Source organism: Lissotriton helveticus, chromosome 1_1 (genome assembly GCF_964261635.1).
Source record: "Lissotriton helveticus chromosome 1_1, aLisHel1.1, whole genome shotgun sequence".
In the NCBI taxonomy this organism is placed as follows: Eukaryota; Metazoa; Chordata; class Amphibia; order Caudata; family Salamandridae; genus Lissotriton; species Lissotriton helveticus.
In genome coordinates, this window is record NC_136057.1 from 1,640,456,257 (window position 1) to 1,640,470,590 (window position 14,334).

The following is a 14,334-nucleotide window of genomic DNA, read 5'->3' on the forward strand; positions in this document are numbered from 1 at the left end:
GATCTAGTCAGGGAGAAGATCGCGGTAAAGAAGGAATTTGGGCCTTCTTACAGAAAAGCAGTTCCTGTCTTGTCTGTCAACGGGACAAGATCAGTTGTACTACCGCCACTTGCTGGTAAAAAGGAGAACAGAGTTGTATCCATCGACCTGGTAAAACCACAACATGTGGCCGATAACAAACAGTAGGCCAAGTGGACTCCCAATAAGTAGCAGAACACCAAGGTTTGCTACCAGTACAGAGGTCCTAACAAAGAGGCTCATCACATTCGACACGCCTACAGAACAACAAGAAGGACTATGCAACAATGCAATAGAACTCAGACCTCTGACAACCCAAATAAAAACATTTAGCAGAGACACACCAATCTACAATGAAGTACCAAATGACAATGCAAGAAACAAAAATCCTGAAGCAATTGGAACAATTGACAGAACTGCATCCGGGTACTTCATCAACTTCGATGATTCCTCTGAAGGCTTCAGTGAATCAAAGACACAGCCATCATCAAAATCCTTTAAAGACAAAGCTAAGGAACTTTTGAACCAACTGAAAGAAACATATCTGATTTCTCCATGGATTGAATTTTGGGTGGGTTTTGGTGCATTTATCCTCATACTTTGGCTCATCATGGTATTAACTTTGGGACGCTTCATTGAGGGAAAATATGCTAAAATGGACACAGCAAGTCAGAACATCAACTTGGTCCTCAAACCACACACATCTTCACACGTCGAGAAAAGAGAACTTTCTTCAGCCAACTTCACAGCCAATCCGATACCTGGTGGGGTAGCATGGGACTACACTGACTATGAAATTTATGGTCCAGTCGAGATCCTGAAATATCCACACCAAATCAAGATCTCCTTGAGTGACTTTGCAAAACCAAACTCATTTGCTGATGATTGGGACTTCGAAAGCATTAACAACATGATGTCTGACTTAGTAATGTCTGCTAAATTTACAAAACACGATTATTTGCAAGGTTCTACAAATTATGATAGTATGTATTGCTATAACCACTATGGTAATCATTTTTTGCATAAATCTGCACAACCTAGAAATGTTTTAAATTATAATCAATGGGAACATTGTGCAACACCTCCAAAAGGGAGCTCAAGAACTGTTTACGACAAATATTCATATTTTTCAGGTTTTAACACAAGTAATGCTGAAACATTTTATTATAAATTGTCAAACAAGACAGGGATGAAAACCATGATAACCAACACAAAGTTGATATATTCAGATTCATTCTTCGAAAAAATGAATACTTTTGGATTTGATTATTGGGACAAAAATGTTGATTTGAAAAGTGTTTGGGGTACAAAAGAATGGCAAGTACAGGGTATAGAAGCTTTGTTTAGAGCCTGCATGATCCCAGAACAAATGATATTTTTAAATGACACTGTTCAACAAACCACCTGTCTTGGCCTAGCCAAAATCAAAGATTTAAATAAACCGTCTATTCCAAAGCCAATAATGTTTAGCAATAACTCTGATACAGATGAAGAGATAGACGTAAACCATATATTAAACCAAAACAGAACACATCCTGATTGGAAACAATGGTTGATCTGGCCCACAGATACAAATAACTGTCAAGATAGATTCCTGAATAAAACACAGGGTTTCAAAATGACCAGGCCAGACCCTAGATATCCCCAAAGACATCACCCAGGGATAATAACAACCTACAGTGTGGGCAAATTATGCCTTCAATGGCTACAAACTTCCACACTGCCCGAAATTAAGCAACACCTAACTTTACTTACTGATGGTGCTGACTTGCGTGATTTCATAATGGGACCACGCAAACAGCGGCAAAAGCGTTTCATAGCAGCCTCTGTATATGCAGCATACAATGAGGCCTGGAAGGTTACTCAAATTGAAACAGCAGAGAGAATACGGGAAATTGACCGTATTAATTTGGAAAAATCACTTTCTGTAGTGGACAATGGGTTAATGACTCTGTCCTCCAGAATTTTTTCTTTGGACAGCATTGTGTCGTCAGCAATCGATATATTATCGCAAGACTTACTGTTATTACAACATGGTCAGTCACAATTGCGTTCTATTGTACAGCTTGGCTGGACGTTGCAAAATCTGCGTTCAGGCTATGTGCCTTGGCGTTTAATCAACACAACGTCACTATTCCAAATCTTTAACCTTACTGATAGACAAATCGGTATGGCGCAAAAGGGTGCTGATTATACAATCTTGAGCATTGAAAAACTAGAAAGATTACCAATGACAATGTCAGAACGACCTGTCAGTGAATGGATAATCCACGGAATCATAAATATTCCAATCTCAACCTTCAGGTTTCAATACTGCCAAAAATATATACAGGCTGGCATGTACGAGAAATTGGGAAAGGGGTACCTTAAAACAACTTGGAACCTGCCCTATTCACATGCATGTGTCAGTAATAAAGGACAGAAAGTGTTTCTTAGTGGCAACAATTGTGCTATGTCACTAAGCGGCACGCTTCTGTGTAACGGAATTAGTTTGCATGGAGCCTGTGAAGGGAATTCATACAACCTTTCATGTCACCAGCAAGACGCACCTGCAACTGAAATAGAACCATTCTTTCAAAGACTCTATAATGGGAGTTACATTCTTATTGTAGACCGCAGATGTTGTAGTCTTATGCCCGGGACTCCTTATCTAGTCACTACGACGGCGAAGGTCAAGTGCTGTGGACGTTCTTTATTCCCCAGCTCCTTTCCAGACAGGGAGGCAAGGGCATGGCCCAGTTTGAAAATTACTTCTATTCGAATAGATACTTTAAGCAGAATGAAAACAGTGCTTCTTCAGACGCCGACAAGGCTCACGTCATCAAAAGAAACGTATGATCTACAAGTCGCAAGGACGACTGCAGAGATACATACATTATTATCAACTAATTCCCCCGTACATTTCGCGGAAATCCTGAGCGAAATCTTAAATATTTCTGATACCACTGGGGTCTCAAAGGTATTTAAGACAGTATTTTCGATGGCATTAACACCATTCAAAGCCATACTGGGTATTTTTCCAGATTTCGTCCATTCGATTTTTGGCGGACTTCCCCTGATCCTGGGACTAATTGCAGGAATCCTATTCTTAGTCCTTATTTTTCGTTATGGCAACCCATGTCACAGATCAAACTCTCGCGACAATGGAAGATACAATCCTAGCCATTGGATACCGGGACCGGATATCAAAAATCCTGGGACTATCCCGGCTTAGAGACCTGAACATGACTTGGTTTCTATCATTTCGACCAATGTGGCAAAGATGTGTTTTACCTGTATTGAGATGTCTGCTATGCGGAGAAGAATGCGTGTTAGACACCTGTCTGACGCTACAATCGGATGCGCCAGTGGATGCGGATACATTGTTGGTTCATACCAAGGTTCACGCTTTGTGCTGCCCTCAAAGGCTGCCAATCCTGATGACGGCATTCCTGGAATCTTCACCACTACGATTGAAGAGTAGTGAAGTTCAAGATGAAAGCAGCATTGAACAGGTACGACCTTCTGTCAGCAATGCGATACAGAATGTCAATGCAGACAATCATGCGCACGAATGCATGGTTACCCCTATTTCCGACTTAGTGGAACTTTCCCATGAAGCTGTTGACAGTTTTTTCGAAAGCCTTAATGATATGATGTTCTCTCCGGAACAGAAATAGAGACTTTTGAGCAAGCTCGCACACGGCGTTCCCTGAATTCGGCCTTCAACTTTAAAAATAAAGTCACATGAACAATTCTTCCCACCAGTTCACGGACAACAATTTTTTAGCAGCCCCAAATTATTTTTCACAAATTTTTCGGGACACTTATCTTCTGCTTAAAGTAAGAAACTATTCCTAGAGAACTAAGATTTCTATTTTTAGATACTTTATGAACTTTAGTTGCCCGCTGGGATGTTCACAAATATTTTATTATGTGATGAAATGGTCTCGAACTTTCTTTCTGTATAGCCATATTAAGAGCCATTTCATGTGTATTTCTCATATACCAAATAACCAATAATGTCTACAAATGCGTAGCATAGCTTAAGTGCATACAATATATATGACTGCAATTTTTCAGTATATTTGAAAATTTCAAAATGCATTTATGTATTTTGGGGTGGTAAGGTATACACTATACTCTATAGTATGTTGTACTATGTTATACTATGCATAGATTAGTAAATATGACCATAGTTAGCGTGGAGTGGGTGTCATGTATTCCCATAGGTTCTGAATCAATCCCCCTATTCCTGACCCTATTCTGGTTAAACTAACTATCAAGTTAACTAACAGTCAGCCCATGAGGCAAGAAAAGCCCCCATGATGCAGATACCGTTATCTGACGCAGTCACCCTACGGCACAGGAACGTGTTATCTGATTAGGTCATAACGCTTGAGATCTAATTAGACAAGCGACATTCCTCCAGCCCCTGATAAGGCATACGACGTTCTCATAACAAATCAAACCTATGACAACCTGGAAAATCCGTGCGGCCATTGTTTTGATTTCACAGAGAACTTTAGTAAAGAATGTGCTAACGAGCAAGTCGTATGACATCTTTATTGACGTATCTATGTCCATCCTTACGTCAATCTCAACACCTTTAAGGTATAAATATTGCCGATCTTGCCCTATGCAAACACACGCGTGGTGACGAGACGGAGCAGCCACACTTGCCGAAGCCGAGAGCAGGAGCAGACCCCGCTGGCAGCAGCCCCGCCTTCCTGACGCGCTGAGAGACGCGCTGCTATCTCAAGCCGAGAGACCCAGCACCGGCGCTTCTGGGCAGCCCTCGCATGCAGCCTGGAATATCGAGAGCAGAGAAAGAGATACCATTCCTCATTCATCCTAAATTCCAGGTACAGAACTGAATAACCCCTCACAGAGAATTCTTTAGTTACTCACTTGGCAAAAACAAACTTAACTTAAACTGTAACTTTCTATTCCCGCCCACGCATTAGACTTAGGTCAGGTACACGGGGTAGGCGTATTTAGAAACACCAGTTGAGTACGTTTAGTCAAATGTATATGTGTATGTAAATATATTTTAATCATTTTAAACATCATATGGCTCAGAAACCATATCAATGTTTTTACAGTATTATTTTATACTATTGCTTTTAATGTATGCACTTTACTTAACTATAAGTATTGCAATAATATCGATCCATTTCTCTTGTACGAGAAAAGAGACTGATCAATAAATAACACCTTTTTATTGAACACGCCCGTCTCTTCCTTTTCTCTACAATCTGATGAGACTAAGAATGCACGTACTGACTGAGTAAAATAATTGCCTTGTGCTCACACGACTCTCGAGATTGACTCTTGATTAGGGGAGAGCAAAGTTGTCATGTTCTATGGTTGTCAGAAACTAAATCCCTTCTTGTCTAATCAGGGAAGTTAATTCCTCCTTGAACATTCGAGAAAGTTTCTAGCGAACTCTGAGCTACGCTGGCAAACCCAAAACTTAAGTCTAGTATCGACAGTAGTAGACCTAGTTAACGTCTGGTCTAGGCCTTTACTGCTGTAGGTATTATTCCAATGCGCAGAGCCTATTGGGAAAATAGGAACTACACTACAAAAGGTCGCCTTTTGGCGGACATCTTGGGAATTCTCTTGTGTCTATCCCAGCTCCAGAAGGCACCTTTTCTCATTTTATCAGATGCCCTCCTGGAGACTACGCTTACTGACGTTCTGTTTTTGCTGTGTCTCTGAGAGATTCTGACAGTCTGACAAGGGATAATTACATCTGCCCATCAGATGACTCTCAGGTGGGGTTAATAGTGGTTGAGTGCAGGGGGAGCAGTGGGTGTGTGTTGGATGAGAGGTGTCTGAATACTGTGTGAATGCAGGGTGAGTGGTGTGTGAGTGCAAGGTAAACAGTTTGGGTGAATGGTGAGGGGTGTATGAGTACAAGGCTAGAGGTATTTGAGTAGTGTGTGATTGCAGGGTGCACAAGGTCTGAGTAGAGGGTAAGCATCCACGCTGAAAGGAATCTAAGGGCAAAGTGAGTGGTGTCTGAGTACAGAGACAGTAGTGTGTGTGCAGAGTGGGCAGTGTGTGTATGCAGGATGAGTGTAGGGCAAGTGGTGAGAATGTGTGTGGTCAATGCTGTGTGCAGTAGGAGCGATGAGTATACAGTATGCATGGCATGTGAGTGTATGGTGAAAGATGTGTGCAGGATGAGAGGTGTGTGGTTGCAGGGTGAGCAGTGTATGTGTGCATAATAAGCAGTGCATTGGCAATGCCAGTGCTGGCCGAGGAAGACCAATGAGCAGTGCATCACTATGCAGGATGAGCTGTATTTGAGTGTAGGGTGAGAAGTTTTGACTGCAGGGTAAGTGGTGTGTGAGTCAGGGTGAGCAGTCAGTGTGAGTGATTACCAGTGTATGGTGGGAGAAATGTGAACAGGCAATTGAGTGCAGGTTGATGGGTGGGTGTGAGTAGGGTGAGTGTTGTACAAGTAGATGGGAGTGAAGTGTGTGAGGGCAATTAGAGGTGTGAGAGATCGTATGGTGAGCAGTGTGCCAGTAAAGGATGAGCAAAATGCAAGTGTGCATGGTGAGTTGTGTGCGAGTAGAGTTTGAGTGGTGTGTGAGCATGCAAAGTGACCAGTCTGTGTAGTGTGAGTATTGTGCGTATATAAGGGTGACTGGTGTGTGAGGGCAGAGTGACAGGTGTGTGAGTATTGAGGGTGTGAGGTAGGTAAGTGAATGCTGAGCACTCAGAATAAGTGGTGTTTTAGAGGTCTCTGAATGCATAGTGGGGTGCTTGAATTGTGTTTGAATGCAGGGCGAGCAGTGTCTGGGTTTGGGATGAGTGGTGTCTGAGTGCAGGGGAGCAGAGGGTAAGTGCAGCCTGAGTGGTGGGTGTCCAAAGAGTGCGCAGGGCAAGAATGCAGCATACATTCTGTTTAACCAGAGGATAAGTGTACTGTGAGCAATGTGAGTGTTTGGTGAGTGTGCCGAGTGAGCAGTGCATGAATGAGTAGGATGAGTAATGTTTGGTAGCAGGGTGAGAAGTGTCTGAGTTTAGGGCAAATTATACTTGAGAATGCATATTGATCAGTGTGTGAATCATTGAGAGCGATCATTGAGTGGAATTTTAGTGGTGTGTGAATGTAGAGTAAGAGGTATGTTAGTAGGATGAGGATGAGAGGTGGGTGAGTGTTGTTTGAGTAGAGGATGGGAGAGGTGCTAGTGCAGTTTGTGAGGGTGTATGAATATGGGAATTTAGCAATGGGTGGGTATGCAAGGTCAGCAGTGCGTGAGTGATTAGGGTGAGTGGTATGTGAGAGCAGGGTGAGCAATGTGTGAGGGGAGGGTGAATGGTATGTAAGGAAATGGTGAGAGGTGTGTGAGTGTCAAGAGTGAGAAGTGGGTGAATAAAGGTGAATAGTCAGAGTAAGTGGTGTTTTAGTGGGGTCTGAGTACATGATGAGGTGAACATGTGTATGAGTGCAGGGTGTTCGGTGTTTGGGTTCAGTGTGAGCAGTGTCTGGATGAAGGATGAATGTTGGTTGGAGTAGGGTGAGAACTTGGTGAGTGCAGTGTTAGATGTGGGTGAATGGTGGGTTGTAAGTGTGTTACTACAGGAAAGGTGTATGGTGCGTGAGAAGTGTATGAAACCGGGGTGAATAGTGTGCCTGTGTGACAACAGGGTGAGCAGTATATCTGTGTAAGTGCAGGTTGAGCGATATGCCCATGTGACTTCAGAGTGAGCTGTGTGTTTTTGTGAGTATAGGGTGCAGCACTTCTAAGTCAGGTCTAGTAGCAGTGCCAATGCTTATTTTCAAATGCATTAGCATCAGCCATCGAGCCGTCCAGCAAAATAGCCTAATTTCCAGCAAACCCAGGGGCAGATTTATGAGGAAGTGCTGCAGCGTGGCACAGCAAGCCCTTTCACTGCACCACGCTGCAGCACTTCCAAAGCACAGGAATGTGAAATATTTACATGGATATGTTGCATTCCTGTGCTCTCCCCTGCGCTGGCCCATAAACAGCTGCCATGCACCAGTGCAGGCACCCTTGCACCATGGTGCAAGTATGCCTGCATCATGGGGAGATTGTTTTAGTGCCGGAAAGGGCACCTTCCTGCACAAAAGCAATCACTACAGGCATTTTGCTCTTTCAATGCGTACTTTAGAATGCAGCATGCATTGAAAGAGGAAAAAACGAGGTGAAATGAACACATTTCTCCTCATCGCACCTCGCTATGCCACCCCTAGGGTGGCGTAGCATTCAGATGCATTTCCAGATTTACAATTCCACATAAAACTGGAAATGTGTCTTTTACATGGGTGTTGTGTGGGAACACCCACAGAAACACCCATGGAATGCTCCTTTCACGCAAAGTGCTGCGTGTAAAGGGCCATATTTACAAGGACAGGAAAAGCCACGTAGGATGGCTTTTCCTGTCCTTGTAAATATGGAGCAGGAAAATACGCCACCAGTACGTCACAAAAGGTGATGTACTGGTGGTGCAGGCGGTTATTAAATCTGCACCCCACTTTCCAGATATGCTCCTTTGTGTCATTTCTAATGCGGATAAGCCTACGGAATTATTATCCCCACTATCTGCTGCCATTCGTTGTGGAAGAGTGGTGAGGGGATGGTGAGAGTCTGTTTATTCTTGACTCCAAAACTTGAATACTCTGCCCACTACGATTGAATCCAAGCCCAACCTCAACATATTTTGTGAATAGTAAAGGAGCTAGCATTCACTACTAGCACATCTGTGTAAGCTGTTTTCACTCATTACCGGTATCATCCTATCCTAACACCATTATATCACGAAAAGCCATCAGTGAACTTTATAATTGTGCATTCATTCATTTTTTATCCAACTAGGCAGAGTTATTCAGAATATTTGGTCTTGATTTTTTAGAGCCACAGAACTCAGGGGGTATATACTGTTCGCAGTAAATTCCAATCCCACAGAGTGAGGTATTTAGTAGGTAAAGTAAATACTTTGGGGCAGATTAACAAAGAAGTGCTGCAGCGTGTCACAGCAAGCCCTTTGGCTGTGCCACACTATGGCACTTCCAAAGCACAGGAATGTAACATATTTACAAGGATATTTTGCATTCCTGTGCTCTCCCTCGCGCTGGCGCACAAACAGCTGCCATGCGCCGGCGCAGGCACCCTTGCACCATGGTGCAAGGATGTCTGTATCATGGGGAGATTGTTTTTGTGGAGGAAGGGCACCTCCCTGCACAATAGCAATCACTACAGGCATTTTCCTCTTTCAATCCGTGCTGTAGAATGCAACACACATTGAAAGAGGAAAAACAAGGATAAGTGAAAACATTTCTCCTCGTTGCGCCTCTCTACACCACCCCTAGTGTGGCTGAGCATTCAGACCCATTTCCAGATTTACGATTCCTCGTAAATCTGGAAATGTGTCTTGTTCCATAGGTGTTGCATGGTAACACCCACAGCAACACCCATGGAACAACCCTGTCACGCTAAGTGCTGAATGTAAAGGGGTCATATTTACAAGGACAGGAAAAGCCACGCAGGGTGGCTTTTACTGTCCTTGTGAATATGGAGCAGAAAAATACGTCACAAAAAGTAACGTACTGGTGGCGCAGGGGGCTTGTAAATCTGCCCCTTTGATTCGAATTGCTTAAGCTGACAATAGGGACTTCATTGTGGAAAGAGATTCTAATAACACCTACGTCTGCATGTGCATGTGCATTACAATTTCCCTTTTATGTTCCCATATTAAATTTGGCAGGTTTAAAGTACCAACATTTTTCAGAGGGCATTTGTGGGTGTGCGCACATTAGCACACAGCTCCTAATTTAGGGCCCGATTACGATTGCGGTGAGTCCGCATCCACCGGAGGATGCGGATTCACCGCTGCGTTGTGAGAAATGACCCCCCGCCAGATTAGGATGGCAGGGGGGTCATCTGCGGACGTGGAGACCGTCCGCCGCTTTTCCGCCGCGAGACCGTGGCGGAAAAGCTCTAATATGGTGGTGGTGTCTATCAGACACCGCCAGCCATATTAGGATTTGCATTTTGATATGCCTTTCCGCGGCGGCATTGCCGCCACGAAAAGGCATACGGTCTTTTCTTTGGGGGCCCGTTGCGGGCCCCCAGGGTGAAGGGGGGGGGGGGTGGGGGTGCACATGGGGGGTACCTATGGTACTCCCCTGCATTTGCATGCACGAAGCGGCAGGCACCGGGCGGTGCCTGCCGCTTTCTGCATGCAAATGCACTGCTTACATTTTTAAAATTGCGGCGGGTGCTGCTTCAAGCAGCACCCGCCGCAATGTTAAACATACAGGATGTGACCGCCAGGGTGGTGGTCACATCCTAATTTGCACGGAGGGACCGCCGCTGCCCCTGCGGACGGTCCCTCCACCTCTGGGGTGGCGGACGGACGCAGGTCCGTCCGCCATCCTAATAGGGCACCTAATTTGGATCCCTGTAGAAACTCACCTTCACAAATTCACAACCTTCAAAATTATCCCAAAAACTAGTGGTGGGCGGAATTTGCGTAGGCGCGCTATGCAAAGCTCCGCGAAACGGTTCAAAATCTCCGCGAGCACGGAATTGCTTGTTCCTCCCATTCTCTATGCTTTTTTCCTGTTCGCGAACACTATTTGTGTGCTCGGGGAGACATATCTTGCGACCATGCATTGTGAAAGCGCAAACAAGCAAAAATTTCTGCAAAGCCTCGGATCGGGGAATTTTTTGAATTTGCGCGTTCTCCGCGAAACTCAAAATTACCCAAATTCCACGAGCGGAATGGAATTTACTGCAGAGGCCTAAAACTCAGAATGAGAGTTCATGTCTCCACCATTAAAGACAAAGGGCTAGATGTAGGTAAATGGTATTTACCGATTCGTAAATACCGAATTTTACCGATTCGGTATTTACAAATCGGTAAATGCTATGTAGGTAAATATTTGGTAAAAAGTACCGAATCGTTAAGATTCGGTAATTACCGAATCGGTATTTACCGATTCAGTAATTGCCATTGATTCCTATGTGCCTTGAGGCCCATAGGAATCAATGGCAATTACCAAATCGGTAAATACCCATTCGGTAAAATTACCGAATAGTCAAGGGTGGCAGGGTGGCTCTTTGACACCCTGTTGCACCCCTGATTAGTGCTTGTGTGCCATGTGACACACATACATGCCCTTAGGGCATGTATGTGTGCCACATGGCACAGGTGTACATGTATAGATTTGCATATACACAGGTATTCGTTATTTACCACCAACTAATAGTTGGTGGTAAATAAAAAATCCTTAAGGCCCTGTGGCACTGTTGACAGTGCCACCTACATCTCAAATTACAGATTCGGTAAATTTACCGATTCGGTAATTTACCGAATCAGTAAATTTACCAAATCGGTAATTTTTAAAGCCCCTACATCTCAAACTCCAAATACCGTTCGGTAACGGCCGAAATCGGCCGTTACCGACCGGTATTTGCCTACCTACATCTGGCCCATAAATGCCAAACTGTAATGATTCAAGCGCTACCCGTTTCAGGTGGGAACGTTTTTTAAATTCACCGCCTCTGTATTGCAAACTAGAGCACTCTACGTCAGAGCATGATCTCTGACCAGGGTTGTGGCACTTGATTGGAGAGCATAAAATGCCGCTCTCTAAATTCAAGTGACCCGTGCATTTAATTTGTTATACCCTTGTACGCACCTCTCGCAGTCCTTCTTGCGCCATGGAGCGGAAAGAAAGAATCACGCCAATGATGGTCATTCTCTTCATCACATTCTCTGCAGCTGAGTAGAAAAACAAAATAGCAGCATTTTATTCCAGTACTCTAGAAGCCGTTTCAAAATTTTAGTCTATTAGATTGGAAAAGTCTCAGTTTTGTGCATTTTCCCTCCATGACTGAAAATAAACAAATTTCGACGTTAACCCCTCCCATGCTCGTGACGGAACCGTTCCGTCACGAGCCTCGGGTGAGCTGTGCTGGTGACGGAACGGTTCTGTCACGGCCCGCTCGCCGTGCCTGCGCAGCTCGAATTGCGCGCCTGCGCTGACGTTCTAAAGAGCGGGCGGGGCCGTGACGGAACCGTTCCGTCACAAGCACAGCTCACCCGCGGGCCGTGACGGAGCGGTTCCGTCACGAGTACGGGAGTGACGTAAAGTGTTTTATTTCAATACTCCCAGGGAGTATCGCAGTAAGTATGCAGTAACTACCATAGGCGTGCCCTCGTCAGTCTGCAGTTCTTAGCAGAGTCATGTTCAAATCTGTGAGCAGTAACTCGTATCAGCATTGCAGCAGCAAGACTACAGAACTCCAAAAATCTAGTAGGGCATGTCAGCAACATATCAGATATCAATATGGTACACGTGCTGTAAAACCATGCAAGTATGGCACTGCTAGCAGCGGTACAAGATTTGTGAGCGCCGTAGGCAATTTTGCGATGCGGACGCTGCATTTCTATTAGTTAGAAGGCCCTTTTTTTAGGCCAATTGAGGCAATCCAGTGTTCTCTTAGGGCCAGATGCATCAAAGGATTTTGCCCATTCTGCATCTATGGGAAAATGTGTTCATGCATATGGCCCTGCCTTTACGTTTTTCCGAGGTCAGGTGCCAGGACCAAATGCACCTACCTAGAGATTTTTCAAGTTAATGTATGCGCAGTAGACAGAAAAAAGAAACATGCAGGCCATTTCTGCGTTGGTGTGGCACAAAGGACAGCATTAAGAATGGCCACTACTATCTCCTTTCAATGGTATTAATGCGGCACTCTGCAACAGTCGCAATTTGGGCTTGGGAACATGTTAATTATGTCAATGTTATTAGCATAATTTTGGATTTCGCGGAAGACCGCATGCACACTTTTAAAATAAGTTCACATTACACATTTTCAATTAAAAAAAAAAAAAGTTAGGAGGCACTTAGTTTAAAACAAGTTTTGGGAAGTAGGAGCAGGACACTGGTTCCCCAAAAAATATTATGCCAAGGGACATTTTCTGCTAAAACTGGCGTGGTTCCAGTATCTCACAAAACTTTCTTCAATGCAAGGAACGTAGTGGAACAAACCGTTATGTGAGATACCTGCAAAGCGCATTTTGCTATCATAAAGCAATTTCGTAACATTTTCAAAGAATTTCGTGGTGTTATGAAAAAGTATGCAATTTCACACATACAGGTCATATTTTGCCTGCCGAGGTAGTAACTTGTCTGCTGTAAGTCACATGCTTTAACTCACAAGAATGTGTCTCAGAATTGCCCCAGCTCATTGACAGTACCCACTAGAGTATCCAACAAGCACTGGTATAGCCAACAGGTCTCGCCTTTGGGAGGTGTCAGTAGTTTTGCTGTATATGAGGAGTCCATAAGTTATAATTTACAAAGTGTTCTGTAAATGAAATATAAGTAACCACATGTAGCAGTTTACTATGTTACGGTTGGGTAGTTGAAGGCCTTTGAAAGGGAGTTTGTTTCGGCTACTACTATTATGCATTAATAACAGTAAAAAAAACTGGACTCAGTTATTTTTTTTATTCAAAAAGCAAATATACCTTTATTATACAGACACTATTAAATACTATGGTGTAATTTCTAAATATTTTCAATACGCAGATGGAATCAGGTTTGGTGACAATCTGAACTTATATATTTTATTATGACAAATTGTTATCATAGCAACACGCAGGGCAAGGCTATTGGCTTCATGAAGGGGTTACTATATTAGAATATAAAGCAAGGTAATTGTTTTTGTGAAGGGGTGACCGCATTTAATAACTGTAAGAGCAGAAAAAGGGGCCCATTACGTAGAGGGGAGAGAAGAAGTGGACTGTTTTAAAAAAAAGCAAACTGACAGGCTGAAAGGAAATAGGAAGAGAGGGTGTTTCACGGCATGAGACAGGGTGCATGCGAAGGAAAGAAGAGGGCAGAGAAAGGGGCCCATTACATAGAAGGGAGAGAAGAAGAGGACTATTTAAAAAAAAAATGGACAGGCTGAAAGGAAATAGGATCAGAGGGTGTCTCATGGCATGGAGACGGGGTGCATGCGAAGGAAAGAAGAGGGCAGAGAAAGGGGCCCATTACGCAGAGGGGAGAGAGGAAGAGGACTGTTTTAAAAAAAAGAACAGGCTGAAAGGAAATAGGAAGAGAGGGTGTCTGACGGCGTGGAGACAGGGGGTGCATGCCAAGAAAATAAGAGGGCAGAGAAAGTGGCCCATTACGTAGAGGGGAGAGAAGAAGAAGACTGTTTAAAAAAATAAACCAGACAGGCTGAAAGGAAATAGGAAGAGAGGGTGTCTCACAGCGTGGAGACAGGGGGTGCATGCGAAGGAAAGAAGAGGGCAGAGAAAGGGGCCCATTACCTAGAG

At 43.9% G+C, this 14,334-nt stretch overlaps 1 protein-coding gene across 1 annotated transcript in view; it reads right to left on the bottom strand.

Moving 5' to 3' along the window:
- The window catches only part of NCKAP1L (NCK associated protein 1 like), a 1,588,380-nt gene that overhangs the window by 669,850 nt on the left and 904,196 nt on the right, over positions 1 to 14,334 (bottom strand). Inside the window, exon 25 of the mRNA XM_078688681.1 lies at positions 11,684 to 11,766. Coding sequence (XP_078544807.1) covers positions 11,684 to 11,766 — 83 coding nt within the window. The remainder of the gene's footprint in view (positions 1 to 11,683; positions 11,767 to 14,334) is intronic.